A 26,420-nucleotide genomic window follows, 5' to 3' on the forward strand; every position below is an offset into this window, starting at 1 on the left:
TAAAAATAATTTTCACAAACAAGCAAAGATGTGTGCAACAAGACTTTATTACAGCTTTATTTATAATAAATAATATAAATAAATAATAATAAATGTTGGACATAACCCTGATGCCCCCCTATTACTAATTAAATGTTGAACAATGGAATACTCTACAGTGGTTAAAAATTAAAGTAATGCTATATGAGCTGCCATGGAAAAAAGCAACAGAGTAAACTGAAAAAGATTATGCAGTATCAGCTTGCTTTCATTTTAAATTATATACACATATATTAATGTATGCATGGGGAAAAAAAGGGGACACATGCATCAAAGTCTTAATTATTTTGGTGAAGTAGGGTTACAAGAGATTTTCACATTCTATAGCAATTGTTAATTCACAATATTCCATAGGATTCTTGGGAGGATTAAATGAGTTAATATGTCATAAGGCAATTAAAACAGTGGACCACAGCACATAGAAGCTATTCAATATTGTTAAACTATGTTAAATATTTTTGAAATACTTGATTTAAAAAAATATTTTATTTATTTGAGAGAGAGAGAGAGAGAGAGAGAGAGAGAGAGCATGAGCGAGGAGGAGGTCAGAGGGAGAAGCAGACTCCCCGTGGAGCTGGGAGCCTGATGTTGGACTCCATCCCGGGACTCCAGGATCATGACCTGAGCCAAAGGCAGTCGCTTAACCAACTGAGCCACCCAGGCGCCCGAAATACTTGATTTTTAAACATTTTTTAAAGCAGAGAAAAAATAATGAGGCGATGAAAAGGCAGTTTTTGAGACTTTAAACGTGAAAAGTTAAAATAAAAGAGTTAAAAGAGTGAAAAGTTAAAAATAAAATGAGAGCTGGAGGATGCCAATGGGTCCTCTACGCATATTTGAAAGGAGCTAGTTGAAAAGGAAAGGTTGATTAATAAGGACCAGAGAGAAGAGAATGAAATATGATAATATGTACTGATATTTAATGAATGTTTATAGTGGACCAGGGGCTCCAATTGCTTTGGAGCCCACAAGGAAAAAAAAGTTAACTTGGAGAGGAGGAGGAATAACCTTCTTCTGAAGATTAGAACAAAGATATTTAACCTCAACTCTTCTGAAATTATATGCTAAATTTGGTGGACAAATGCGTTTTTTTAAATATCCAAAATGAGATCCGCAACTTCCAGCAGCTTTCTATAAGAGTGTGAGTGCTCTCTTTTAAAGGTAAAAGAATTAAAGGACGAAAGATTGCAAAAATAACTATTTTGAGGTGAAGAGTTGAGAAAATAGAGGGCTTCTGCCAGATACGGTATCCTTCTTTACATTAGTTAAGAAGGATTAGAGAGTCCCTTTAAGGGCAGTGAAATTTAGTGATTATGACATTCCCAAGTTGTGATAGTTGATTCATCTTCCTCCCTCCACAACGTATGTCTAATGGCACAGCGAATTTATACCGCTCAGGCTCAGCGTTTAGTTTTCGCAGATCAATGGGCTCACCCACAATCTTTTCTTTCCACTTACTCGAAGTCAATCCAAATTCTTTCCAAGCATCTTTTCAAGGAAGCCTTTGACAAATCTTACTGTTTGAATGCTAGATCTGGCTCCTATCAACTTATGGTGAATAGCTTAATGTCTCTGATTCATTTTTTTGCATTTGTCAATTAGCACTGAGTGATAATTTCGGTTTCTTACGAGGGTCAAACGAGTTATCTGTGAAAACCTCCTGCAAAGTTTTGGCAAATATCCGTGCTACGCAACTTTCAGCATATATTCAGGAAAATTTTTAAGCTTTCTGAAGAATTGGTGTCCTGCGCAGTCTCGTCCCCCTAAATAATTAAAGTGGGTGGGTGCTCCTCCCGGATTGAGGATGCGTCTTTCGCTCCTTTTGTCTTTTAGTCGGACTAGAACTGTCATGGCGCCTTCAAGAAGAGAGGGAAGGCCTTCCTTTAGCCCATCAGAATCTTCGGGGGCACCTGGACTGGACGGAGGGGTGGACAGAGCGATCAGCCCCAGTTGATACGAACACACCGTAGCCTCGGAGAGGTCTTGGCCGGACAGGCTCAAGGGGAGGAGACCGGGTTGAAGACTATGCCAGCGAGCGACCGTCTTCCCGGGGCACCGCCCATCTCGACCGCCTTATCCAATGGAAACCCAACGGCAGTGCGGCACCGCCCATCTGTTGGTCCGGACGCCGCGAGGGCGGGGCCCGCAGTTCGGTTGCGCTGCGGAGCGCAGCTGTGAGGGAGTCTCTCTGGTCCGCGGCCCCGAACCCGAGCTGGAGCTGAAGCGCAGGCTGCGGGGAGCGGAGTCGGGAGGTGAGCACCGAGGGGACTGAAAGGGAGGAAGGGGCTCGGCGAAGGGAAGGAACGGTCGGTCTCCGCGGCCCGGGGCGCTGGGACCCTGGCAGGCGGGTGTCTGGTGGCGGCTCTGCTCGCTCGGCGGCCCAGGCCCGGCCCGCCGGAGCCGAGGGGCGGTCGCGGCCCCACGGTCTCTGCCGGGCCCGCCCGGCCCGCCCTGAGTGGCGGCGACCCGGAATTCTGCCGGCGCGGAGCGCGAGGCCCTGGCGTTCGTGTCGAACTGGGGCTGGCGAGAGGCGGGGCTGGCGGCGGGGGCGGTGGTGGCGGGCCCCGCGGCCTGCGGAAGCGCAGCGTCGGGGCCGCGCCTGCTGGCGGAGGCCGGCGCGCTGACTGCGCGGGGGCGTGGCCTGCGCCCCTGACGGCGCCGCGGGGCCGGCCTTTGATGAGGTGGCGGCCTCTGCTCCCGAGCCTGCGGGCGCTCCCTTGCAGACAGCGGGCAGGGCGACCTGTTGGAGCGCGAAGCCGTCCCCTGCGCTTGCTTGACGTCTGAGCGGACGGTCCTCTGGGTCCCGGAGGCCCTTTGGTCTGCTCGGGGTGAGGGTGGCTCAGAGGCCCGTGGCCTGTGAGCTGTTGCTGAGGAGTCGACATGCAGACGGGCTGCAGTCCAATAAATAAAAGTCTCCGAGAAAAACTTTGCGCGACGATCTACCTACACTGCTCAGAAGTGAACACAGTATTCTCGGGGTTGCTGGAGGCGGCGAGGAGAGTCCCTTGTAGGGGCGTAAATGACCTTTTCCGTATGTGATCTCTTACACCTCTGAACGACCCTGAGATGAAAACCCCAGCGTTACAAAGATTTTTTCAGCAGGAGGGGAAGTGCTGGGGAATCTTAGGCAGTGCCTTCATTTTGCCTGCTGGGGAAAGATTGGGGAGGGAGAGGACCAGCACATTCCAAGGACATGTCTGTGACTGGTAAAGGTTTGGCGTCTTTTGTGGTGTTCTGTGGATTAATTGTCTGTGCCCTGCGTTCAGAGGTTTCCTTAGAGCCCATTGGTAACTGGCTTCCTGTATTAGAGCGTCACTGGTATTTCCTATTGTAATCTAGTTGGAAATTTTACTTAGCTGTTCAGATTCAAGATACAGTCTATAAATATAGCTGCTCTAGGAAATAATTCCTATGAACTTTCTTACCATTTTCTTATTTTTCAAGGGAAGGAAAAGGAAAATGATTTCTAAATCGTTTTCGGGTAGATTACTAAGACATACAGATAGTAGCTTTCTTGGCTGGTTGAATACACTCTGTGATGGGCAGGGCCTAGAAAATGACAGGGAAAAAAAATATCTCGCCGGATTTTCTCTGTAGTGCGTTGTGGTTCTCTGGTATTTACTAGAATGTCTTCTATTAAGAATCTCCTGATTTGGGTTATACATAGTGTAGGCTGGGGTTGGAGATTGGCAGGAGTGGGTATCCAAGAGTTCTAAAATGAAGGCTTTTCAAGATTGGTTTTGATCAGAGGCTTCTGTATTCTGAGCGGATTTAGAGGAGGAAGTCTACTTTCCAGAATGCCACTTTCATACTGGAGCACTCCTTTGAGCCCAGCACACACAGGTTTCAGCTCCTTCACAGCCTTTGTTCTTAGGGATTTGGAATAACAGTCAGCAGTTATCCTGTGCCTGTCTGGACAAGCTAATGACATTTATCTTCAGAGAATTGTTTTTCTTCCAAGTAGCCGTGTGTCTTGAAAAAAAATACTATATAGTACTTTTTCCTATAACTGCTATATCTGTAGTTACTCTTTTACTTTTTAAAATTTTTTTAGTTTTTTTCTTTTTAAGATTTTATCCATTTATTTGATAGAAGTACAGTGTGTGTGTGGGCACGCCTGGGCGGCAAAGGGGCAGAGGGAGAAGCAGACTCCTTGCTGAGCAGGGAGCCAGATGCAGGGTTTGATCCCAGGACCCCAGGATCATGGCCTGAGCCAAGACAGATACTTAATCAGCTGAGCTACCCAGGTGCCCCTTGAGTTACTTGTTCTTGAGGGAATATCTCTGTCAGATCTGTTATCTCAGAGGGTGGAGCTTTGAGCCGTGTGAATGAAGTGGAAGCTGAAAGTCCTAGATCTGTTTAAATTTGTGGCTCCATGAATGTGGGCATCTCATTTATTATATTCACTATTGTATCTCAAGTACCTAGCCCAGTGCTTGGCCTACAATAAGTGCTTAATAAACATTTGTTGAATGAGTGAATGAAAAAAAATGTTGCTAACCAATACCCCTTTGCACACTCACATCACAGGGAAGGTGAGGTCATCAGGGGTGAAGTCACTAACCACTGCTAGTCACCTGGGCCAGGGGTAGCCTCAGCCTGGACTGGCAGACTTGATCTGCATATAGGAGGGATGGATAGCAAATGCTAGAATTCTAGTGGAAAAATTAGCTGAGGGTTTCAGCTGGGTAAATTCGCTGAGAGTGTTACAGGTCCAGCCTTAGGGCTGAATCAGTGGAACCTTTTGGGGTCTGGAGTCATCTGTTCTGAACAAGGCCCATGTAGCTTAGTTCTTGAGCACAGTGGAAATAGAAACAGGTGAGGATTCAGAGGGAAGGCTGTTGGGTGAGTATTGCTGAGAAGGAGTGGTGTCTGTCCCTGATTTGGCTGTTCATTTGGACCTTACTAATGAGGATTATATTGTCATAAATCTTAGATTTGCCACTCCTGGTGGGTCGTCTTCAACCAAGATAAGTTCCCTTCTCTAGACTAAGAGAGTAGTTAATGTTTCAGTGTTCAGACAGGATTAATTTGATTTTGGATTTAAAGGGAGGTGTATGTTTTGTTTTCTTTTGAAACCCAGAGGAGGTTATTAAGATTAGGCGTGAAGGCCAACATGGAGCTTGAATTCACGACCCTGAGATCAAGACCTGAGCTGAGATCAAGAGTTGGATGTTTAACTGACTGAGCCACCTAGATGCCTCAGAATTAAATCTTTGTAGATCTGTCCTGACCCTTTCTTCTTTCTCTCTCCATCCTTGCCCCAACCAATGCAGGCCTGAGTGTTCGTTCCAGCATGTCGGAGGGGGAGTCCCAAACAGTAGTCAGTAGCGGCTCAGACCCAAAGGTAGAATCCTCATCCTCAGCTCCTGGCCTCACATCAGTGTCACCTCCTGTGACCTCCACGACCTCAGCTGCTTCCCCAGAGGAAGAAGAAGAAAGTGAAGATGAGTCTGAGATCTTGGAAGAGTCACCATGTGGGCGGTGGCAGAAGAGGCGAGAAGAGGTAAGGTGATGGTAATGTCACTCTTGGGGGAGTGAATTCTAAGCGCAAAGTGGAAGAGGAAAGCATGAAAGGGGCAGACCAAAGTTTTAACAGATCAGAGCCTAGGAGAGGATGATCATGTGGAATATTAAAATGGAGGGTTTACAAGGTTACTTTAGTAATTCCTTTCCATTTGAATTTCTTCTCAGGTGAATCAGCGGAACGTACCAGGTATTGACAGTGCATACCTGGCCATGGATACAGAGGAGGGTGTAGAGGTTGTGTGGAATGAGGTCCAGTTCTCTGAACGCAAGAACTACAAGCTGCAGGAGGTAGGTGATGGTGAAAGGATGTAGCCTGTGTGGTGTTAGAATGCAGGTGTTATGAAACAAGACGAAACCAGAGAGGGAGACAAGCCATTAGAGACTCCTAATCTTATGAAACAAACTGAGGGTTGCTGGAGGGGAGGTCGGTGGGGAGATGGAGTGGCTGGGTGATAGACACTGGGGAGGGTATGTGTTGTGGTGAGTGCTAGGTGTTATGTCAGACTGATGAATCATAGACCTGTACCCCTTAAATAATACATTATATGTTAATTAACTGAATTTAAATTAAAAAAAGAATGCAGGTGTTAAAGAGGAATTGGTGTTGAGAAGCCGATTAGGAGGAGAGTATGTTGGGGTTAGATCATTTCTGGGGAGGGATAAGGAATGGCTTTTCAGAATTATAGTGGTTTCTGAACCGTGTTAATCCCACTCTCTCCCCTGCTCTCAGGAAAAAGTCCGTGCTGTGTTTGATAATCTGATTCAGTTGGAACATCTCAACATTGTTAAGTTTCACAAGTATTGGGCTGACATTAAAGAGAACAAGGCCAGGGTAAGAACTTTTTCTTGAGCTTACCGCAGAGACCAGCTACGTGTATTGTTCTTTTTACATTCAGAGATGAAAATAAGGTAGTTTTGGAACAAAACTGGAATCAGCTGTTGTGGAGATGAGAGCAGGGTTTTGCCTATGTCCTGTGCCTTTTGTCTGGTGATGGGTGGGGCAGAAATGAGCAAACTTTTGTTTCCTTCCCACAGCTCTTCTCTTTTTCCTTTCTTTCTTTTCTTTTACTTTTTCTTTTTCTTTTTTTTGGGGGGGGGGATTTTATTTATTTGTCAGAGAGAGAACACACGAGCAGGGGGAGTGGTAGCCAGAGGGAGAAGCGGGCTCCCCACTGAGCAAGGAGCCAGATGTGGGACTTGATCCCAGGATCCTGGAATCATGACCTTAGCCAAAGGCAGATACTTCACAGACTAAGCCACCCAGGCATCCTTACTTCCATAGCTCTTATAGTTGAGTAGTTTTTTTTCATCCTGTTAAATCTGAGGATGTGGTGCTAACAACAAAAGGAGGGAAACTTAAAACAACCACTACCACCAGGCTTCCAGATCTCATATGTATCTGGGGTACATGTCATCAAGTAGGGGATCATTTCTACTTTACGACCTTATTTGAGTGCTTTGCCTCTCCAGGTCATTTTTATCACAGAATACATGTCATCCGGGAGTCTTAAGCAGTTTCTGAAGAAGACCAAAAAGAACCACAAGACTATGAATGAAAAGGTATGGAAGGAGAACAGACAAAGCTTTAGGCTGGTATGGGGGTTTTAAAAAGATTATAGTAATCATGAAGCTAATCAGGAAGGGATGGAGGGAAACTAGTTGGAGGGTTAAGAGAGGGGATTACTGCTGACCCTTTGATCACACTGTTCCAGGCTTGGAAGCGCTGGTGCACGCAAATCCTCTCTGCCCTTAGGTAAGTAGGATCTGGTTAGTGTTTTTCCCCTATTTCCTGATTTAGTTCCTCCAAACAGATTTTAGGGCACTACTCTGCTGGTTTTTTCTGCCTCTGCCCACTTTTTTTGAGTCCTGTACTGTCAAGATTAGGCCCCTATGGTCTTGTAAAGGGTCCATTCTAATGCCCTAACCACGATACTGTCTCCCGCCTCTTTCTCCTAGTGCTTATCCAGCTCTTTAACTCACCAGGCATAATGGAGATTCAGAGTGTGGGGATTATCTTTGTGGTGACCAGCAGGAGACCAGGCCCTTGCTCCTCTTAACCCTTGGGTTCCCCTTGCCCTTAATTTCCCAGTGGCCCCTCTAACAGCCCAGTGCCCCCACAGCTACCTGCACTCCTGTGACCCCCCCATCATCCATGGGAACCTGACCTGTGACACCATCTTCATCCAGCACAACGGACTCATCAAGATTGGCTCTGGTGAGGGGAGGGAGAGGTTCTGGGCAGGGGAGCCTCGGGAATTTGGGAACCACGGGGGTAAGATGCAAGGAGTGGGGAGAGTAGAGCAAAATTCTGAGCTGTTGGGCTGGTGGTAAGAGATAGGACTTTGCTAGGGGTAATTCTTAGGGAGAGGCCAGTCAATTAGGGGGTAGGGACTAATCTTACACCTTTTTTGGAGGGAAGCGGGTTAATCCAGACACCTTGATAGGAGGTTGGGAAAGGGCAAAGAGATGGGTCTAAGGTCTGATTTGAGCCCCTGGGGCCAGACCCTACCAAAGGAGGTTCCAGGCTGTGCCTGCTGTGAGTGCTTTCATTTGCTGTGTATCCGTGTGCTGTGTATAACATTTCTGTGTGCCGTGTCTGTGTGTGGTTTGTGTGTCCATTTGTCTGGGGCTTGGCTGCTCCATCGCTCACAACTTTTCTCTGTTTTCCTCCCTCCCGCTTACGGGCTGCTCTGTTCCCAACAGTCTTTCATAGGATTTTTGCTAATGGTGAGAGCTCCCTGTTGCCCCATGTGGGGCTCTGTTTGTGCCCCTCTGCTCCCCTTTGCGGCTGCCCAGTGCATGCAGTCGTGGGAGCAAGCCCTGTGCCCCTGCCTCCCTGCCTAGTTATGCCTGCTTGGCTTCTCCCTACCAGCCCTCCACCTGCTTGCCCTTCCATAACTTGCTTGTTTCCTGTGGTTTCTGGCTGGCCGTTTATGTCCTGGATTCTTATTTCCCTTCATCATCAGGATGGTTCCCTAAATCATACTGTGTTCCCAGACTCTCTGTGACTTGTAGTCATTGTTTATGATCTGAGTGAGTCCAAATTGGGCCCGGCCCTGGTTCCTCGTTCAGACCTATGGCAGCAGTGTTGAACAACGGAGTAGAGCAGGAGTCTACAATTTTGGTGGATTAAATGTGAGACTGATTCAAGGGTATTGGTTCAACTTTGAGCTGTTTTTGAGTTTCAGTTAGTAAAGGTGGGTAAGAAGGAGGCTGTCTAGTTGGTTGTAGTATTGTTATTTCTTCTTACCTTTTTTTTTTTTTTTTATCATCCAAGTTTCTGGGATCTTTAAGTGTCCCAGATTAGGAAGGGCTGCCATGCTTTTATGCTATTTGAGGGTGGCTGAAAGAACTAGACCACACATTTTCATGTGACAGGGATTATATATTCCAGAACTTTGGAGAAGGTGAGCAGATCACAAGCAAAAGTTTTTCCTTAGTCTCTATTGCTTCTTGGCCAGCCCAAGGCCCCTACATGCCTATTAGTTTAGTGTGGAGTGTTTGTTGCTACTGACCTAGGGACCTTAAATGAGAAGTGGTAGACCCCAGAAAGGGGAAGTAGGTGGTGATCATGTTTAGTCTCTGGTTCAAGATGGGAAAAGGACAGGTTTGCGCCTTGAGGGTTAGAGTCTTCAGGAGAGAATTTGGCTTCTGGGGACCTCTCTCTGGAGTGAGACTGTGCTTTGTTGATGGTGGTCAGATTGTGGGTATCTCCCCTACTCCCAGTGGCTCCTGACACTATCAACAATCATGTGAAGACTTGTCGGGAAGAGCAGAAGAATCTACACTTCTTTGCACCAGAGTATGGAGGTGAGGCACCAGTTTCCCCTCTCCCTGTTCCCCAGGTTCTACCTTATAACCTGAGGCCCAGAGGTAATAGAACTGAAACTTGTAGTTCTCTGCTGGCTTACAAAAAGTTTTTAAAAGGCATTTCTGCCACCCCTTGCCCCCATCCTCTGATTAAACAAAGGCTTCTCTGTTTTCCCTAGAAGTCACTAATGTGACAACAGCAGTGGACATCTACTCCTTTGGCATGTGTGCACTGGAGGTGAGGAAACCACAGGCAGTGGTGATGGGAGGGGTCAAGTTAGAAGATGGAAGGGGAAATGGAGGGAGGACGAGTGAGGTCTTGAGAGGGTGATTCTGGAGCACTGAAGTTCTGAAGTTTCTACTGGGCTTTTCTGTTCCCCCTCCCTGCAGATGGCAGTGCTGGAGATTCAGGGCAATGGAGAGTCCTCATATGTGCCACAGGAAGCTATCAGCAGTGCCATTCAGCTTCTAGAAGACCCATTACAGAGAGTAAGAATCTTCTGGATCACTTCCTCAACAGACTTTGAAATGTCTTTAGGTTTTTCTTTCTTTTTTACTTGGAATATACTCTCTTCTAAGAGCAAGAAAACAAAGTAGCAAGGACAGGCAAAAGCAGTGACTATTTGAGTATTTCCCTAGGTGGTACTTACCTTGTTTTTTGTATATACACACACTGGTTAAGGGCTTAAGATGGGTAGTATTGGGGATAAAGGTTGTGTATTAATTTAGTTGTGTCTGCCTGGAGGTAAACTAATGGTTACTTCAGGTAATTGGTATATGCTCTCAGACAGACATCTTGATATTTTTAAACAAATTGATCAGTTTGAATTAAATCTGTCATGTGGGCTTATATTTATATTTATATAGTTTTAGGTAGGGAAAGTGCTCTGAAATAATGAGCTAAGATTTAAAGGGCATAAGGTTATGAATCAGTAGATAGACTATAGTAAGAGGCTGGACAGGAAGGTCCAAACAAGGATAGTTTGTAACTCATTAGATGGTGTGACAGGGAAGACTAGTGGGAAGTCCTGAGGCTAGTGTGGAGTAAATTTCTAGTTCAGCTTTAGGTTGGGGCATTCAAGTGACAGATTAGGTTTATGACCTTCTTGGCTTTTAAGTTTGTAAGGAGGAAAAGAAAAGCAGGTTAATTATCATGGGACTACCTATGGGAGGTGGGAAATGGGGGTGTGTGTGTATGTAGAGGAAGCTTGGGGAAAATCAGTGAACTTAATAAATGATTGTAAGAGAAAGAGGAAATTGTGGTAGTTGGCTTGGAAAAGAAAAAGATGGTGAATACTATTGACCACAACAGATAGGTTTGAGAACAGAGAAGGTGATTTTGGTGAGAGATGGAGAGGAAGGGAGGCAGTGAGTGGGCTATTAAAGCACAGAAGTAGAAAATCAGAAAAAAAATCTGGAAGTTTGAATAGTTAAAAAAAAAAAAAAAAGAAAGTTGGTGGTTGGAGAGTAGAAAATCAAGTAAAACCATAAAAACCCTGAACAATACCTTTCATGTTAATACCTTAGAATCTTCAAAACCGTTTCAGGAGGAGTAACAGTTACTCCCTCAACCAGTGCTGACTGCCTAGTATGTATGAAGCCTGTGCTAAGTGTCATGAATGAGGAAGTATCATGTTGAACACAGTGGTCTGGTTGCCAGCTGCCTACTCTATTTCCTCTTTTCCCTTTTCTAGGAGTTCATTCAAAAGTGCCTGCATTCTGAGCCTGCTCGCAGACCAACAGCCAGAGAACTTCTGTTCCACCCAGCACTGTTTGAAGTGCCCTCACTCAAACTCCTTGCTGCCCACTGCATTGTGGGACACCAACGTGAGTCCCCTTGGCCCTGCTAAGAATTTTCTTCCTGTCGGAGCATTAACAAGTATCACTAGCAATGCCCTCTTTCCTTTTCCACTTCCAAAGGAATTCTTTACTCCCCCCAGGACCCCTGGGCCTTCCATGACATTAATCTATACTTTCCATTTCATCATGTCTTCCAGACATGATCCCAGAGAATGCTCTGGAGGAGATCACCAAAAACATGGATACCAGTGCTGTACTGGCTGAAATCCCTGCGGGACCAGGAAGAGAACCAGTTCAGACTTTGTGAGTAACTAACTCTCTGAGAGGGTCTGAAAGGGACAGATTTGTCACTCTCACTGAGGTTTCTGTCAACTGTTAATTCTTTGGGAATTGTTGAGCCTGCTGTTTTGCTTATTTCCTTCCTTTCACGTGTTTTCTCTTTTCTCCTGCAGGTACTCTCAGTCACCAGCTCTGGAATTGGATAAATTCCTTGAAGATGTCAGGTGAGAGAAGGGTGAGAGGAAAGGCTTGCTTTAGGAAGCAGGGTGGGTGTCCTGAGGCATTCACGGAGCCCATGTGACCTGTTTGATCTCACTCTAGGAATGGGATCTACCCCTTGACAGCCTTTGGGCTACCTCGGCCCCAGCAGCCACAGCAGGAGGAGGTGACATCACCTGTTGTGCCCCCCTCTGTCAAGACTCCAACACCTGAACCAGCTGAGGTGGAAACCCGCAAGGTGGGCTCTGTGGATGTGGAGGTCTCTGTGGTCATGGTGGAAAGGAGAAGAGGACACATCAAATGAGGCTTTGTCCTATAGGGAAAAGAGTGTGTTTCTGGTTTCTAGCAAGCTTGTCCTGTGGGCTGGAAAGTCTTCTAGCTGTTGGGGCCTTTTTTTTTTGTTGGGGCCTTTTTTTTTTTTTTGCCTGGTGATACTACTGTGATGACCCCGTGCGTGTCCTCTCTGTAGGTGGTGCTGATGCAGTGCAACATCGAGTCAGTGGAGGAGGGAGTCAAACACCATGTAAGGCTGGGGGCCAGGGCTGCAGAGGGCTGGGTGGCCAGGAGAAAGGGGGGGTGGGGAGTGGGAAAGAGTAGCCTCATCTTCTGACTGTCCTCTTCTCCAGCTGACGCTTCTTCTGAAACTGGAGGACAAACTCAACCGGCACCTGAGCTGTGACCTAATGCCAAGTGAGTCTCTCCTTTCCCTCAGAGGATGAGAGTCTCTTAAGTCTTATCTGTGAGAGACATTCTTAGGGGCGGGGAGGAAGGTTACAAGGCAGCAACACATTCTGAGGCACACAGAACGAATATCTTAGCTCCTAAAACCGGAGGGTAGACGCGACAGTTCTGCTTGTGTCGTTCTTTCCCAGCCGGGCTGACCTGACTAGGGCTGGGGGCCCACTACTCCCACATTGTGCTCACCCTCTCCCTTTTCTCTGTCAGATGAGAACATCCCTGAGTTGGCAGCCGAGCTGGTGCAGCTGGGCTTCATTAGCGAGGTGAGCTTCCCGCCTCCGGCCGCCCTGGCAGCTCCATTCTCCTCTTGCCCTGTCTCACCCAGCTCTTCTCCCCCAGGCTGACCAGAGCCGACTGACTTCTCTGCTAGAGGAGACCCTGAACAAGTTCAATTTTGCCAGGAACAGCACCCTCAACTCAGCCGCTGTCACCGTCTCCTCTTAGAGCTCCCTCGGGCCAGGCCCCTAATCAGAGCTGTGGCCGTCACTAGATGGCAGCAGCCTTCCTGCCCCCTCCCCCCAGTCAGTATTACCCTGTGAAGCCCCTTCTCTCCTTTATTATTCAGGAGGGCTTTGGGGCTCCCTGGTTCTGAGCATCACCCTCCCCCTTCCCCTTCTCTTCCTCCCCTCTGCACTTTGTTTACTTGTTTTGCACAGACGTGGGCCTGGGCCTTCTCAGCAGCCGCCTTCTAGTTGGGGGCTAGTAGCTGATCTGGCGGCTCCCGCCCAGCCTGTGTGGAAAGGAGGCCCACGGGCACTGGGGGAGCTGAATTCTACAATCCCGCTGGGGCGGACGGGGCGGGAGAGAAGGGTGGTGCTGCAGTGGTGGCCCTGGGGGGCCATTCGATTCGCCTCAGTTGCTGCTGTAATAAAAGTCTACTTTTTGCTAAGAGCGTGGTGTGTGTGTGCGCCTTCCCCGCTAGGGGGCGCGGCCTCGGAGCCCCGGGCGGGGCGCGCTCGGGGTGGGGCCTTCAGGTGGCGAGGGGGCGGGGGGGGGGCGGGGCGTGCGAGGGCGGGGCCGGAGCCAGGTAGAGCTGCCCTGCGGCGGGCCGCGGACGGCCGGGATGAGGTGCTGCGGCCTCTACGAATTCGGTAATTTCCGGTCTCGGGCTCCTGCGACCGCCGGCTACCCGCCCCACGGCCCTTGGTTCGGGGGCGCTCCACGGGGCGCCCTCCGGTTCCTTTCCCGGCTCAGGCCTGCCCCTCCCCCCGTACTTTGCAGACGCGGCCCGCGGCCCCCGGAGGCTTATGCGCGTGGGCCTCGCACTGATCCTGGTGGGTCACGTGAACCTGCTCCTGGGGGCCGTGCTGCACGGCACAGTCCTGCGACACGTAGCCAATCCCCGCGGCGCCGTCACTCCGGAGTACACCACGGCCAATGTCATCTCCGTGGGCTCGGGGCTGCTGGTGAGAGCGGGGCGGGGCGGGGCGGGTCCACTCGCGTGGGGGAGGGGAGGCGGGGCGTAGAGCGGCGCGGGCTTCAGGCTTTGTGTCTTCCAGAGTGTTTCCGTGGGACTTGTGGCCCTCTTGGCATCCAGGAACCTTCTGCGCCCACCACTGGTGAGAGGGGATTTCTGGAGCTTTAATGGGGCCTGGAATCAGGGAAATGAGGACCTGACTGGGCTTCGTCTTTAAGTGGGAGGAGCCTCAGAGACAGCAAGGTGTCTTATCAGTGGGAGTGTCAGGCAGGCGAGCAGCTGCTCACCCTGATCTTCTGCCCCTGCCAGCACTGGGCCCTCCTGGCAGTAGCTCTAGGGAACCTGCTCTTGTCCGCGGCTTGCTCCCTGGGCCTCCTCCTTGCTGTGTCACTCACTGTGGCCAACGGTGGCCGTCGTCTCATTGCTGATTGCCATCCAGGACTGCTGGATCCTTTGCTACCATTGGACCAGGGGCCTGGACAGTCTGACTGCCCGTTTGACCCCACAAGAATCTATGTGAGTGCATGCTCTTCTCGGCCTTTTTGCAGTCTACAGGGCCTTGGCCCTGCCCTTTAAACCACTCCTACTTGCCACTTCTGTCCTCCCTCTCAGTCCCCCACCTGCCCTCGTCACCTTTTAGGATACAGCCTTGGCTCTCTGGATCCCTTCTTTGCTCATGTCTGCAGTGGAGGCGGCCCTGTCTGGTTACTGCTGTGTGGCTGCCCTCACCCTACGTGGGGTTGGGCCCTGCAGGAAGGAAGGGCTTCAGGAGCAGGTAAGGAAGATAAACAGGAAGGGCTCATTCAACAGGGACTGGCTGTGTTTAAAGGTGCTGAACTGTAGTATAATTCAGCGCAGGAGTACTAACTCCATCCTCCCCTACAGCTAGAGGAACTGACAGAGCTTGAACTTCCCAAGTGTGAAAGACAGGAAAATGAGCAGCTACTGGATCAAAATCAAGAAATGCAGGCATCACAGAAAAGCTGGGCTGAGGACAGGTAATCTATGAGAACTGGGGCCTAGGAAAGGGGGGAGGCAGGGAACCACTCTTAGAACTGGGTCAAGTCCTTTGCTGTGCTGCCTGCCCTCTGCTCTGACTCAGGTTCTCCCTTCTATGGAGCAGGTGCTGATCCGGAGGCTCAGTTCACAATGGTGACATAAACCCCAAGATGACGTAAACAGTTGTAATAAAAGTACTAAAACTTGATGATGATTTCCTTTGGGGGGGGGGGAAGGGCACGAAGCTGATGTTGGGAATGACTTTGATCAAAGAACACAGTGGTCTCCATTACCTACAAGACTTTAATGAGGGAGAGAATCCAATAACTCTTCCCTGAGGCCTACTAGTTACTGAAAGGAAAAGCTGGTGCTGGGTAGCCCTCCACACCACTGACTAATGAATTTCAGCACATCCTGGCACACTGGACTGTGGGAAGTCTGTGGACAAACAGTAGAACAAGAGAGGAACTCATTAGTGCTAAGGAAAAGCGCTTCTTCTCTAAAGAAAATCAACCCCATGTCAGTAAGGAGAGCAGAGTCCAGGGCCTGCTCCTGCCTTCCTGACATTCCCACCCACCCTTCTAGCAGTTTCTTACTTTTCAGTGCTGCTCTCCCCGCCCGCACCCTCCAAATCTCCCTCTCTAACCTTGATAGCCATAAGGAACTTATTCCAGTTGTCCTTGTTAGCTGCCTTCCCTGGCCGCTTAAACTCAATTTTGTTCCTCAGAATGGGATATCCTGTGGGAGAAGAAAAAGACGAACTGGCATTTGAGAGGGAAAACCAAGAGCAATTTCAGAGTAAAATACTCTCTTGAGCCTGCTGTTCCCCCTCCCTTTCCGCCCACCATGGAACGTGGATAGGTGTAGGGTTGTGTACCTGTAATGAGGCAGGGTAGTGCCTGAACGCCAGTGCTCGCTGCCACCAAGGAAGCTTCGTACACACCGCGTTCATCCCGAGGCAGAACCTGCTCCAGCCGCTGGTCCATTGAGACTGTGAGTACCCAGTCTCGAACCTCTTCCCTCTGAGCCTCCTGGGAAGGACAAAGAAGCAGCATCTTCATGCAGGGCAGGGCAAGTGGAAGGTGGGGAGTTGGGAGTCTTACTAAACTGTCATCCTGTGCATCATCTTTTCCCCATATGTGATCCTCCTTGGATGGGGTTCCTCGTCACCACCTTTTCTTTTTTCTCTGCTTCTACTTTGAAGGAATAGTGAGGGCTGAGGCCCTTCCAAAGACGTTGCCAGCTGATGCCCATTACAAAGGTTAGGAGGACCAACATAAAGGGATAAAGTGTCCTCCCTTCAAAACACCCTCACGCTGGTGAGGCCTTCCCCCGTGTCCAGTCTCACGCTCTTACCGGTATGTGCTGCTTGGCTGGGAGTGGCACCTCAAAGGGAATGTCTGTATCCTGAAAGTCAGAGTGGTCAAGGGCATCCAGAGTCCCTTCTTCAATTGCCTGTGGCAGAGTGGGCAGCCATGAGATAGACACATTTCCATGACAGGTGAAACCTCCCGCCCTCTGGGCACAACTTCTTTACTCACATCGGTCAGATCCAAAAAGCGGTTGAGGAAGATGAATGCCATGTTCTCCCAGCCAACTGCCTGCAACAGAGAAAAGTTGCAAGTAGGAGTGAGCAGCTGGGCTTGGATGCTGCTCTTCCAGGGAGGAGGCGGAATCCAGGAAGACCCAGGAATACAGTTTCCTCCATAACATCAGCCCCACACTCTGCTTTGTTCTACCTGAATAGACAGGGCATTCCACCTTCCAACTTTTGATTTCCCTGTCTCCTCTGCACACCCTTCCTCGTCCCAGCTCACCTTGGCTGCAAGGCCTGCTTCATAGAAGGCCTTATCTGCAGGTAGGAGCTGGGTGTGGCGTAAGAGTGAAACAGAAAGCCTGGCAGCCACAGTTTCCTACAGATTAAAATCAAAGAAAGCATTATGATCCTGGCACTGTAGCGACTGAGCTACCAGCCCAGTAACCTTATGGCTAAGGCAGCCACAGAACCAGAAAACCAGTAATACATATTAAATTGCTCTCAAACGGTTCTGGATCTTTTTCTTGGGCACAGAGAACTAAGCCTAGATTATTTCTGTTATTCAAGTACGCACAGCAAATTTACAATACGCGATCACAAATAAGCCAAAAGGATGTGTATATCTTAAGAGATCAATGCAGAAATTGTGGGATTTGAATGTTTAAGTATAATGAGGCTGGAGCTATGTGGTCAGAGTCCTAAGAAAGTCAGTGGAGCAGTCCAGGAAGAAAGCCACCTCAGTGAGGGGTAAAGATTTGTCTAAATGGAAGAGAAGCTATGAGAGAAGTGGACCAAGCTTGAGAATCCGGAACTTGAATTTATTCAACTTCATGCACTGGAAGATGCTTCCCTTAAGACTGCCCCTCCCTGCCATCTCACCAGCTGTTTGACACTCTGGGCGGCCGAGCGAGTGGCGTAGTAATGCGCAACCAGCAGCATCGTCTCGAACTCCTCGTGGGCTGGAGAGTTTGCCTCACTAGACTTCACCAGGTTTTCACACTAGAGCAGGAGGAGAGCGCAGCCCGGGTCAGGGGTTGGAGGAGGGCCAGAGAGCTCATGGCCATGTGGACAAAAGTGCAGCCCATCTGAAGGTAAATATTTATGTGCCTCAAAGAAGAGAGGACAAAGCAGTAGGGTAGCCTTGTCACTCTGTCACAGAGCCGACTTCCTCACCAAGTTAAAGAGCACGTCCCGAAGATCAGCCCAGTTGTGATAGGCCTCAGCACTGTTGGTCCCAGGGGAGCTCACCATGTCCGTGAAGATCCTTTTGTAGATGTTGAAGTTCTAGGGTGGTGGCGAAAGGAGAGCTGAGTGAGAAGGGGTAACTAGAAGAGAAAGTGCACGTGGGGCCAAAGAGGAAACAGGCTGTCAGTGTGCTTGTGGAGGAGCTAGGGGACAGTGATGGAGAAAGTGTTGATCCTTTTTTGGAAGACAAAAGTAAGAAAATAACTCTCTTACAACTGGTGGTCTGCATGTGGACAGATGTGTGAATGCGAATGCAGTCCCAGTGTTAATGGGCCGATATTCCAGGTAGCTGGGGTGCTCAGAGAGGAGAGCAGTGTTTGGTCTCTGAGGGAGGTTAGTAAGGCCCTAGAGGTGCACACCCTCAAGGGCCTTACTAAGATTCATCTCTGAAAGGCCTTTCCCTGTATTAGCTAAGAGCATGGAGAGGTTGCTGAATGTTTCCTCAAATGGTAAGTCTTGAGAGGCTGTACATTTCAGAAGAGGCTGGTGTGGGTCTCTGGGCAGGATGCTCTCTAAAACAATCCTTTGAGAAGACAGTTCCTGAGGGGATGGGTGGGTTTTGAGGAGACGTAAGAATTTCCTTGGGGAGACCATCACCCCGAGGAGCAGGCTGGTACCTGTGGGTTTGCAGGGGCTCCATGCTGCACGTACAGGGCCAGTGCCTGGCTATAGCCACCCTCTCGGATCAGGTGAGTCGCATACAAAGCCACATATTTGTGCAGAATCTGGTAGTTCTGTCGCAGAGATGGAGGAAAAGCATGGGGGAGGTTGGCCATCGGTAAGACCAGGCAGTGAGGGTGGGGTGGTAATCTGAGGCCATGGATTTGTTTTGGAGGCAAAGGCCTATGCAAGTCAGGCCCAGCTAGGCCTCTGACTCCAGTTTCAAAAGGGTGGAAGACTGACTCTCTGATGCTAGTTAGGGATCTCTGGGGTTGGGCTTTGGAGGAAGTTAAGAGATACAGCTCTGGGGCAAGGCGAGCCAAGGGGTAATGTCCGGAAGAGCTAGGGAGTGGAGGAGGAGAGCAGTACCTGCTTGGTAGCCGTTTCAATGCACTTGTCCCACTGGCCCTGCTCCACATACAGGTCCAGAGCAGCCACCACATCCACACCCACCAGCTATGGGGCAGTGGAAAAGACAAGAGTTAAGAGGACAGAGAGGACATGAGCAGGGAGAGGAGGGAGAAAGTCCCTTGAGCGTTCGGCCTCTTGCTAACTCTCTGCAAGTCTCACCGAGTCCACTTTGCCCTTGTTCTTGAGGAACTCCTTATAATGCTGGTCCACGTAGTCTTCATACCTATGAAGATGTGCAGGGATCTAGCGCCACGCGGTCCCAGCATACACACCCTTCCCATGAGAACTTCCTCCTCTTTACAAAATGAAGTAAGAGAATTTGCTGGAGAGAAGGGGTCAGCAGCTTACCGGGGATCTAACTCCTTGGCCACACGCTTAGCCTTGTTCCACTCCTCACCCTCAATGAAGGCGTCGATCGCTTCCTTGACTAGGTCCAGGTTCAGATAGAGCTCTGCAGCCTGCACGGTAGGAAATCAGAGCCTGGAGACCATCTCCCCTGTTTCCACAGAACTAACTGCTGGTCACACCTGCCATGAGGCCGACCTCACATGCCTTTCGTGTAGATGGCACCATTCCACCCCTCTCCGGGGAATCTTTTTCTTTTCAGTCCCAGCACTCTGCTTACCGCACTGTGCTTTCCAATTCCAATCAGCTGGGGTCCCACAACCCGAACTACTTCCAGACTGCGTTGGGGAGGCAGAAATTTGATGGCGAGTTCAGCTGCCTGAGAAGTGGAAGAGATGACAATGGGTAGGAGAGACAAAATACCACTGTGCGTCCTCAGTCTGGTCTTTTTCCCTTCACTTGCCAACCTTCTCTCCTGCACCTTCTACCCTCCTGGGCAAGACCTGCCTCATGGTCCCTCATAGCCTTGAAATGACCACCAGTGGACTCATCTGTCAGACACTCTCTATGCTGTCTGAGGTCACTGCGTTTGATCCTGCCCCTCTCAGACAAACTGGCTTCTCAAGTTCTTTGTCACAAACGGAATCTTGGCAGTGCAGTACAGAGAAAGAAGACTTTCTGCAACTGTGTTGGGCTTTTCTGTGCCTCAATTTCTCCACCTGTAAGTGACGGCTGCTCTGATTTGCACCATCCAGAACAGAAGCCACTAGTTACATGCAGCCAGTCCCAACTGACATGCGCTGTCCGGTTAAATATACATGTATATAAATATACACGGTTTTCACAGTTTTAGTGAAAGTAAAGTACCTCAGTAAGTTGAGAAATACCTCAAAGTACCTCAGTAAGTTGAGAAATAAGTAGTATCAATAATACAATCAATCAATCAATAAGGGGCGCCTGGGTGGCTTGATCAGTTAAGCGTCTGCCTCCGGCTCAGGTCATGTCCTGGGATCCTAGGATCCAGCCAGTCTGTGCTCAGTGGGGAGTCTGCTTCTCCCACCTCCTCTGTGCTTCCCCTCCCCATTGTGAGTGCATGCACACACGCTCTCTCTCCCTCAAAATATTTTTTAAAAATCGACAAAGTACTGATTACATGTTAAAATGAGTTTAGCTATATTTGATTCGGTAAAATATTCGTATTTTCTTGTGTTTCTTTTAACTTATTTGAATGCAGCTATACTAGGAAATTTTAAACTTACCTGTATGACTTACGTTTGTGACTTGCATTCTATTTCTATTGGACAGTGCTGCTCTAGATGACCTTGGAGACCCCTTCCAGCCCTAAAACTCAGTAATTCTACAAACCTGAGCAATCTATAAGTTTACTCTTTCCACTGTGATCCTGACATCCTCATTGGATTTTAATTTCCACATACATGGTCCGTTTTAGCTATAGTCTTCCTAAATCCTCCTAGTCTCTCCCCCACCTATTTTTTTTTTTTTTAAGATTTTATTTCTTTATTTGACAGAGAGAGAGAGACAGCGAGAGAGGGAACACAGGCAGAGGGAGTGGGAGAGGGACAAGCAGGCGTCCTGCTGAGCAGGGAACCAGAGGTTTGGGGCTTGATCCCAAGACCCTGGGATCACGACCTGAGCTGAAGGCAGAGGCTTAATAACTGAGCCATCCGGGCACTTATTCTTGCCTTGCTTTCTTTACCTGCCAAACCCCAAAGATTAAAGCGCCCCATCCGGGAAGCTGACTAATCTATAGAAGGTATAGTCCTGTACAGATGCCAAAAAACAATGCTCCAGAGTAAAACACAGCAGGTGCTTCAAACACACTTGCTGATTACATTTGCATAACCATCAGTCCTTCTTTCTACACCGCCCCCCACCAACTACTAAGGGCTCTTCAGTTCCAAGGCCTCTGAAACCCGAGGGGAATTCTGCAGTGGCATCACTGCACCAACATTTTATTTAGAGAGCTGATCAATCTCATCCCCCTCAAACTCCTAATACCATATTTCTCTGAATCAAAGATGCATCATTTATAGATTTTTTGTTTTAGACAGCACGAGTGGGGAGGGGCAGAGGGAGAAGAAGAGCGAATCTAAGGCAGATTCTGCACCCACTGCAGAGCCCAATGCAGAACTTGATCTCACAACCTTGAGATCATGTCCTGAGCCGAAAATTAAGAGTCAGATGCTTTACCCACCAAGTCACCCAGGTACCCCAGATACATCATTTAAAACTTCACATGCAGGGGCGCCTGAATGGCTCAGCGGGTTAACCCTCTGCCTTCAGCTTGGGTCATGATCTCAGGGTCCTGGGATGGAGCATGCATCAGGCTCTATGCTCAGCGGGGAGCTTGCTTCTCCCTCTCTCTCTGCCTGCCTCTCTGCCTACTTGTGATCTCTCTCTCTGTGTCAAATAAATAAATAAAATCTTTAAAAAAAAAACCAGAAAACTTCACATGCAACCCAATTTCTAAGATAATAAAATGTGATTATATATATGTTTAGGAATTGATGAAACCTACCGACTTGGCTTAACCAGCTAGATTCTTCTTTTTAGGAGCTTCTATGTAGAGGAGGAGACTCTGCTTTCTACCTGGCTTCCATCTGGCCCCCGCTCTGGCCTCTGGATTTGCCCTTCCAGCTCTGGTCCCAGGTCTACCCCCTCCGTCACAAAGCCTCCCTCCCTCTCAGTCGAGACCTCACCCTCCTCTGAACTCCAAATCACATCCTTTAGTTTTCACCGAGGTACTCAATTAGTTGAGCCACAGNCACAAAACTTCACATGCAACCCAATTTCTAAGATAATAAAATGTGATTATATATATGTTTAGGAATTGATGAAACCTACCGACTTGGCTTAACCGGCTAGATTCTTCTTTTTAGGAGCTTCTATGTAGAGGAGGAGACTCTGCTTTCTTCCTGGCTTCCATCTGGCCCCCGCTCTGGCCTCTGGATTTGCCCTTCCAGCTCTGGTCCCAGGTCTGCCCCCTCCCTCACAAAGCCTCCCTCCCTCTCAGTCGAGACCTCACCCTCCTCTGAACTCCAAATCGCATCCTTTAGTTTTCACCGAGGTACTCAATTAGTTGAGCCACAGTGGTCCAACTTCCCCCAATTTCAGGCTGTTAGGGGTTCCGCCTCAGATCCCCTTTTATAGTTTTCATAGTTCTGGCTCTAGCATCTAGCAAGCACTCAGCAGGTACCTGCTGCCTGAGCGAAAATGAGAGGCCCAGGAGGAAAAAGCAATGTCTGAGGAGGAATGCTGGCTGTGAGAGCGGTCCGGGAAGTGGACGGCCAGGAAGGGTGGAGCCCGCCTCACCTTCATCCAGCACTTTTCCACCAGGCTGCTGCTGCCTGAGTCCCGCACCTTGAGGTAGCAGTCGACGGCACGGCTATACTCTCCAGCCTGCTCCCACTGGCGAGCTTGGTCCACGAGCCCCTCCATGCCCCTGAGATGAGAGTACACGTGACCAGACAGGCTGGGCAGCGTGGTCTATCCCGTGCTTACCTTGTGACCCACCCTCCAGCCCTGCCTACACTTGCTGCCTCCTGGTGTCCTACCTGGCCCCTTTCTTGGTAGCCTCCCGCTCACACTCTTCCTGCAGAGCCTCCAGCCGGCCCGGCACATAGTCCTTGCAGATCCGCAGGGCGTCACTCCATAATCCAGCCTCCTGCTCAGATTTCCAGGTATCAGGAAGGCAGAGGCCGGCATGACAACTTCCCACTGCCACACAGGTGCTCTATACTATGGGTCACGGATCCCTAGGTCCTTGCACCTCTCTTCTCCTTCTTGTCTCCTTCCCCCTCCCCAATGCTAACTCTCTAGATCTTTCCCAGTAGTACTGGTTAGTGTAGTGCTTTGTGGGTTCTTACACACTCTCCCTCTCCCCACCATGGCCCTGAATCCGGTGCTCTACCTTATAATAATTGAGGGCCACGCCCAGTCTCTGGGCCTGAAGCAGCAGCCCTTCTGCTTTCTGAAAGTCCTTTTCCTCCAAGGGCCCCCGGGCCTGCCCCACAAGCACCTCGGAAACACTGTCAGGATCGTGAGCCCCAGCCACACGCTGAGCTGCCTCCCAATCCTGGTTATGGACGAACCTGCTCCCAGAAGAGGACACGGGAGGCCCAACACAGGACTGAGTCCTCAATAGTGGGAGACAAGCAGCCATGTCAGAGGGGGTAGAAGATTTATTGGTATTAGGTTCAGGTGAAGGTGGCAATGCCAGGTCCTGGGGCTGCGGCTGGGAGGACGGGAGTAAGGAATTGATGGGTAACTCACATGAGGACTGCTTCCTTGGGCTTACCAGCCCTGATGAATTCAGCTTCGGCCTCTTCAAATTTACCCTGCAGGGACAGAAGAGCAGCCGCACACGATCAGCGGCAGATTGCCGTCATGGCAGCCGTGAGACAGGAGCAGGTCCAGGTCAAAAGCAAGGGAGAAGGAGCACATCCATACCTCATCCTCCAGGTACATAGCATATTGGAGATGAATCTCAGGGGTTTTGTGCTTGAGGGCCAGCCGGGAGAGTTCAAAAGCAAATTCAAATGAGCTGAAATGGAAGGTGTAGGTAAGGTCTGCCTACTCGGTACTTTCATTGTATAAGAGGGGGAGCAGGACAAGAGAAATCAGAAAGGGTAGAGACGGGGCCGGGGGAGGGAAAGGAAAGACTGAGAAGACAATCCATGTGAAGTGACACAGAAGCGCACAGACATGTAAAGGAGGACGTGGGTCGGGGACACTTGGAAAAGCCTATGCTTCCTGGGACCAGTGGGCATAAAGAAATGGGAGGCGCACGAGGCAGGGGACCACAGTGAGCCTCACAGCTCTACTCTGCCTCGGGAGCAAGGGCTCCAGGTTCTCCACCACTTCCTCCTGAGCCACATTTATACTAGCAGAAAAACGGTCTCTCTAAAACATTAAGACTACCCTCAGCCATCTGACTCGATGCAGGATTATTACTGGTCTTTGTAACATTTGCTTAAGAAAAGCTCTTTTTGCACTTAACAGAAGCACACTTCCCTTACTCAGAAGTCAATTACTGGCTTAGTGCACCTTCGCTTTAAAAGCTCTTCTCTTTGGGGCACCCGCCTGGCTCAGTCTGTAGAATGAGGGACCCTTGATCTCCGGTTGAGTTCAAGCCCCACACTGGGTATAGTAATTACTTAAAAAGGTCTTTTTGAAAAAGAAGAAAAAAAGCTGATCACTTTCCATCTTCTCGGAACAGCTAAACACTGTTCTGAGCCCCCGGGGAACAGGGGCAGAGCTACTGATTCATTCCTTGCCTCTCCGTCACGTTCTTCCAAGGATTTCTTTACTCCTGCCTCCATTTTCGGAAACACTTCTCAGCTATACAGCTGTTTTCCTTGTCTATGTAGAGGCTCTGTCTCAAAAGGGGCCAGTGGAGAGAAGCCGTGGGGCCTCACCAGTTGTCGGCAGCGTGGTCAACGGCAGCTTCCAGGAGTCCGAGCTTAGGAAGCAGTGTCACTGCGGACTCTCCTCCCAGGCTCTTTGCCCACAGATAGGCCACGTGCTTGTGGGCCTCAGCTCCTCCGTGAGCCTGGGCCACCTGTGAAGCAAAGCCATTTGGCAATCCTCCCACGCAGGGCCACAGGGCTGCTCCCTTCCCCCTCTGACCGGACGGCAGCTTTGACAAGGGTCAGGTCTTTCTACTAGAACAGGGAGAGGGCTCAGTTTTGGGGTCTGTTAGCNGTTAGCTGCTCAGGGTCCAAGGATGGACTTCAGGTAGTCCACAGACCACTCCTACTGCATGTGAAATTTTGCCTGTTGGTATAGACGTTTTTCAAAGAGACCCACGACCAGTTCAGAATGCGTCACTTGAGAGTGGGGAAGAGGGACGGGCGTGTCCCCAGAGTGACTTGGACTCCTTACCCGGTAGGCCTCCTCCCAAAGCCCATTGGACCGGTCCATGTTCACTGTTGCCTTCCACTCCTGAGCCTCGAGGTAGTGATACTCGGCCTCCTGCTGTCGGCCTTCAGCCTCCAGCAACTGGGGATAGGAGGGTCAGGATGGGGCAAGGGGGACAGGGAGCCTGTTCGGGGAAGAGATGGCCGAGACCGGAGAAGGGCTCCCCTTGCCCAGGTGTAGGTGTGTGTCACTGAGGAGATCTGGGTGGTGCTTCCCTACCAGGCGGATCATATCATCATCCAGCTTGTGCTTTTTGAACATGGTGATGGCAAGATCAGGCTCTTCCACTGTCACGTAGAGCCTGGGGAGGGGAGAGACACCCAGGGTCTCCTCGACCCAGATTCCTGCATCACTGCCTTCTAGGCAGACGGCGCGCATCCTCAGACGCACCCCTCTCCCTGCACGCCTCCTCTGGGGCCGTGGCTCACCGTTCCACCTCCCGGTACTTGCCCTGCTTCTCCGTCTCCTGAGCCTGGGTGATGTACAGCACTGACACGTCTTCCGGCCTCATGCACTTCATCACCAGCTGTGCAGACACACAGAGCCCCAGTCGCCTCCGGCGCGCTTCTGAGGGAAGCAGGGGGGCTGCAGGGTGGCCAAGGAAGCGTGACTCGGGGGTGACCTGTGTTCCCAGCAACTCTGAACCTTCCCAACAACCACAGGGTTTTGTGTACGGATGCTTTCCTGGTCAGTCTAGGGAATTCCAAGACCATAAGGAGCAAAGTCAGGACTATATTCTGCTCAGGCAGAAAGGCCAGAGATGCCCTGTGCTGGGGCACGTGTTCCCACTCCCGTGCTCCCACCGTACCCACCAGGTTCTGGGCGCAGGCAGGGAACGATGTTGCCACTGTGACTACAGCTTGGGGAGGGGCATTTGGGGCTCCCCAGCTCCCAAACCCTTCTGCTCGCTTTGAAATTACAGGTTTGGAACAAGGGCCTCTTCATCCTTGCCTTTAAATGTGGCTAGGTATCCAAGTGCTCCAGACTTTTCTGTTTTGGTGCTCTTTCTCAGCTTTCAAGGAGGCCAGTGAAGAGGGGCCACCAGAGCTCAAGGAAAGTGGGGACGGCCCCAGAGAGGTGGAGCCCTCGGACGAACCGCGCCCCGCTCTCTACCTTGTGGGCTTGCTCCCAGAGGCCCGCCCGAGTGTACATGTCTACTGCATCTTCTGTTCAGTCTCTCTTAATGTAGAGCTCCTCCGCAATCTGTGCTCCAGACAGCAGATACAAAAGGCCGAGAGCAAGAGCATTAGAGCAAGAGTGTTAGAGCGGCCTGCAAGGGGGAGAGCAAACCTCAGCTGGGGTGGTGGGGAGGGGACGGGACCCTTAGTCCACAACACAGAAGAAAAGAGGGCTATCGTGTCTCACACCCTCCACTGTTTTGAAAAACAAAAACAAAAACAAAAACAAACCAGCCAAAACCAGAATGGGGACAATACAACAGGCAGTTTAAAA

The 26,420-nt window shown here is 49.9% G+C and overlaps 3 protein-coding genes across 7 annotated transcripts in view; 2 read left to right on the plus strand and 1 right to left on the minus strand.

The window, feature by feature from the left end:
- The first annotated feature begins 2,194 nt into the window (after window positions 1-2,194).
- Window positions 2,195-13,305, plus strand: LOC111158461 (nuclear receptor binding protein 1). Of its 4 annotated transcripts, XM_022520484.1 has the most exons (19): window positions 2,199-2,291; window positions 5,316-5,545; window positions 5,734-5,856; window positions 6,299-6,400; window positions 7,039-7,128; window positions 7,281-7,321; window positions 7,689-7,783; window positions 8,272-8,295; window positions 9,295-9,378; window positions 9,558-9,616; window positions 9,769-9,867; window positions 11,073-11,205; window positions 11,376-11,481; window positions 11,631-11,681; window positions 11,779-11,914; window positions 12,146-12,199; window positions 12,303-12,366; window positions 12,622-12,677; window positions 12,754-13,305. In XM_022520484.1, exons 2-19 carry the CDS (start codon window positions 5,336-5,338, stop codon window positions 12,856-12,858), a joined length of 1,632 nt encoding a protein of 543 aa, XP_022376192.1. In that variant the 5' UTR covers window positions 2,199-2,291; window positions 5,316-5,335; the 3' UTR covers window positions 12,859-13,305. The 4 variants fall into 4 exon arrangements, with proteins under 4 accessions (XP_022376195.1, XP_022376192.1, XP_022376193.1 ...); XM_022520487.1 differs by lacking the exon at window positions 8,272-8,295 and having other exon boundaries at window positions 2,195-2,291; XM_022520485.1 differs by lacking the exons at window positions 2,199-2,291; window positions 8,272-8,295 and adding an exon at window positions 2,697-3,070.
- Window positions 13,306-13,439: 134 nt separating this feature from the next.
- On the plus strand, window positions 13,440-15,120 carry LOC111158408 (keratinocyte associated protein 3). Of its 2 annotated transcripts, XM_022520404.1 has the most exons (7): window positions 13,440-13,505; window positions 13,636-13,820; window positions 13,914-13,973; window positions 14,141-14,347; window positions 14,472-14,606; window positions 14,717-14,829; window positions 14,955-15,120. In XM_022520404.1, the coding sequence occupies exons 1-7, from the start codon at window positions 13,478-13,480 to the stop codon at window positions 14,959-14,961; spliced, it is 735 nt and encodes a 244-aa protein (XP_022376112.1). In that variant the 5' UTR covers window positions 13,440-13,477; the 3' UTR covers window positions 14,962-15,120. The 2 variants fall into 2 exon arrangements, with proteins under 2 accessions (XP_022376112.1, XP_022376113.1); XM_022520405.1 differs by having other exon boundaries at window positions 13,440-13,820; window positions 14,271-14,347.
- The window catches only part of LOC111158378 (intraflagellar transport 172), a 36,282-nt gene continuing 24,975 nt past the window's right edge, over window positions 15,114-26,420 (minus strand). The window contains 23 exon segments of the mRNA XM_022520386.1: window positions 15,114-15,268; window positions 15,477-15,568; window positions 15,708-15,861; window positions 16,187-16,285; window positions 16,372-16,431; window positions 16,648-16,743; window positions 17,247-17,366; window positions 17,541-17,651; window positions 18,230-18,346; window positions 18,642-18,728; window positions 18,843-18,906; window positions 19,032-19,141; window positions 19,309-19,407; window positions 22,362-22,491; window positions 22,604-22,713; window positions 22,960-23,140; window positions 23,322-23,386; window positions 23,499-23,592; window positions 24,467-24,609; window positions 24,933-25,049; window positions 25,119-25,269; window positions 25,397-25,494; window positions 26,082-26,171. Of these exon segments, the coding sequence (XP_022376094.1) occupies window positions 15,179-15,268; window positions 15,477-15,568; window positions 15,708-15,861; window positions 16,187-16,285; window positions 16,372-16,431; window positions 16,648-16,743; window positions 17,247-17,366; window positions 17,541-17,651; window positions 18,230-18,346; window positions 18,642-18,728; window positions 18,843-18,906; window positions 19,032-19,141; window positions 19,309-19,407; window positions 22,362-22,491; window positions 22,604-22,713; window positions 22,960-23,140; window positions 23,322-23,386; window positions 23,499-23,592; window positions 24,467-24,609; window positions 24,933-25,049; window positions 25,119-25,269; window positions 25,397-25,494; window positions 26,082-26,171 (2,478 nt within the window). The 3' untranslated portion in view covers window positions 15,114-15,178.

Source organism: Enhydra lutris, unplaced genomic scaffold, assembly GCF_002288905.1.
Source record: "Enhydra lutris kenyoni isolate GAN:26980312 unplaced genomic scaffold, ASM228890v2 scaffoldscaffold59, whole genome shotgun sequence".
Classification (NCBI taxonomy): Eukaryota; Metazoa; Chordata; class Mammalia; order Carnivora; family Mustelidae; genus Enhydra; species Enhydra lutris.

Coding starts and splice junctions, on each gene's coding strand:
- LOC111158461 (XM_022520485.1), top strand. CDS start 2,920: ATGCAGACGGGCTGCAGTCCAATAAATAAAAGTCTCCGAGAAAAACTT. Junction 5,546..5,733: donor GGCAGAAGAGGCGAGAAGAG/GTAAGGTGATGG, acceptor ATTTCTTCTCAG/GTGAATCAGCGGAACGTACC. Junction 7,322..7,688: donor CAAATCCTCTCTGCCCTTAG/GTAAGTAGGATC, acceptor GTGCCCCCACAG/CTACCTGCACTCCTGTGACC.
- LOC111158408 (XM_022520405.1), top strand. CDS start 13,478: ATGAGGTGCTGCGGCCTCTACGAATTCGGTAATTTCCGGTCTCGGGCT. Junction 13,974..14,270: donor ACCTTCTGCGCCCACCACTG/GTGAGAGGGGAT, acceptor ATTGCCATCCAG/GACTGCTGGATCCTTTGCTA. Junction 14,348..14,471: donor TTGACCCCACAAGAATCTAT/GTGAGTGCATGC, acceptor GTCACCTTTTAG/GATACAGCCTTGGCTCTCTG.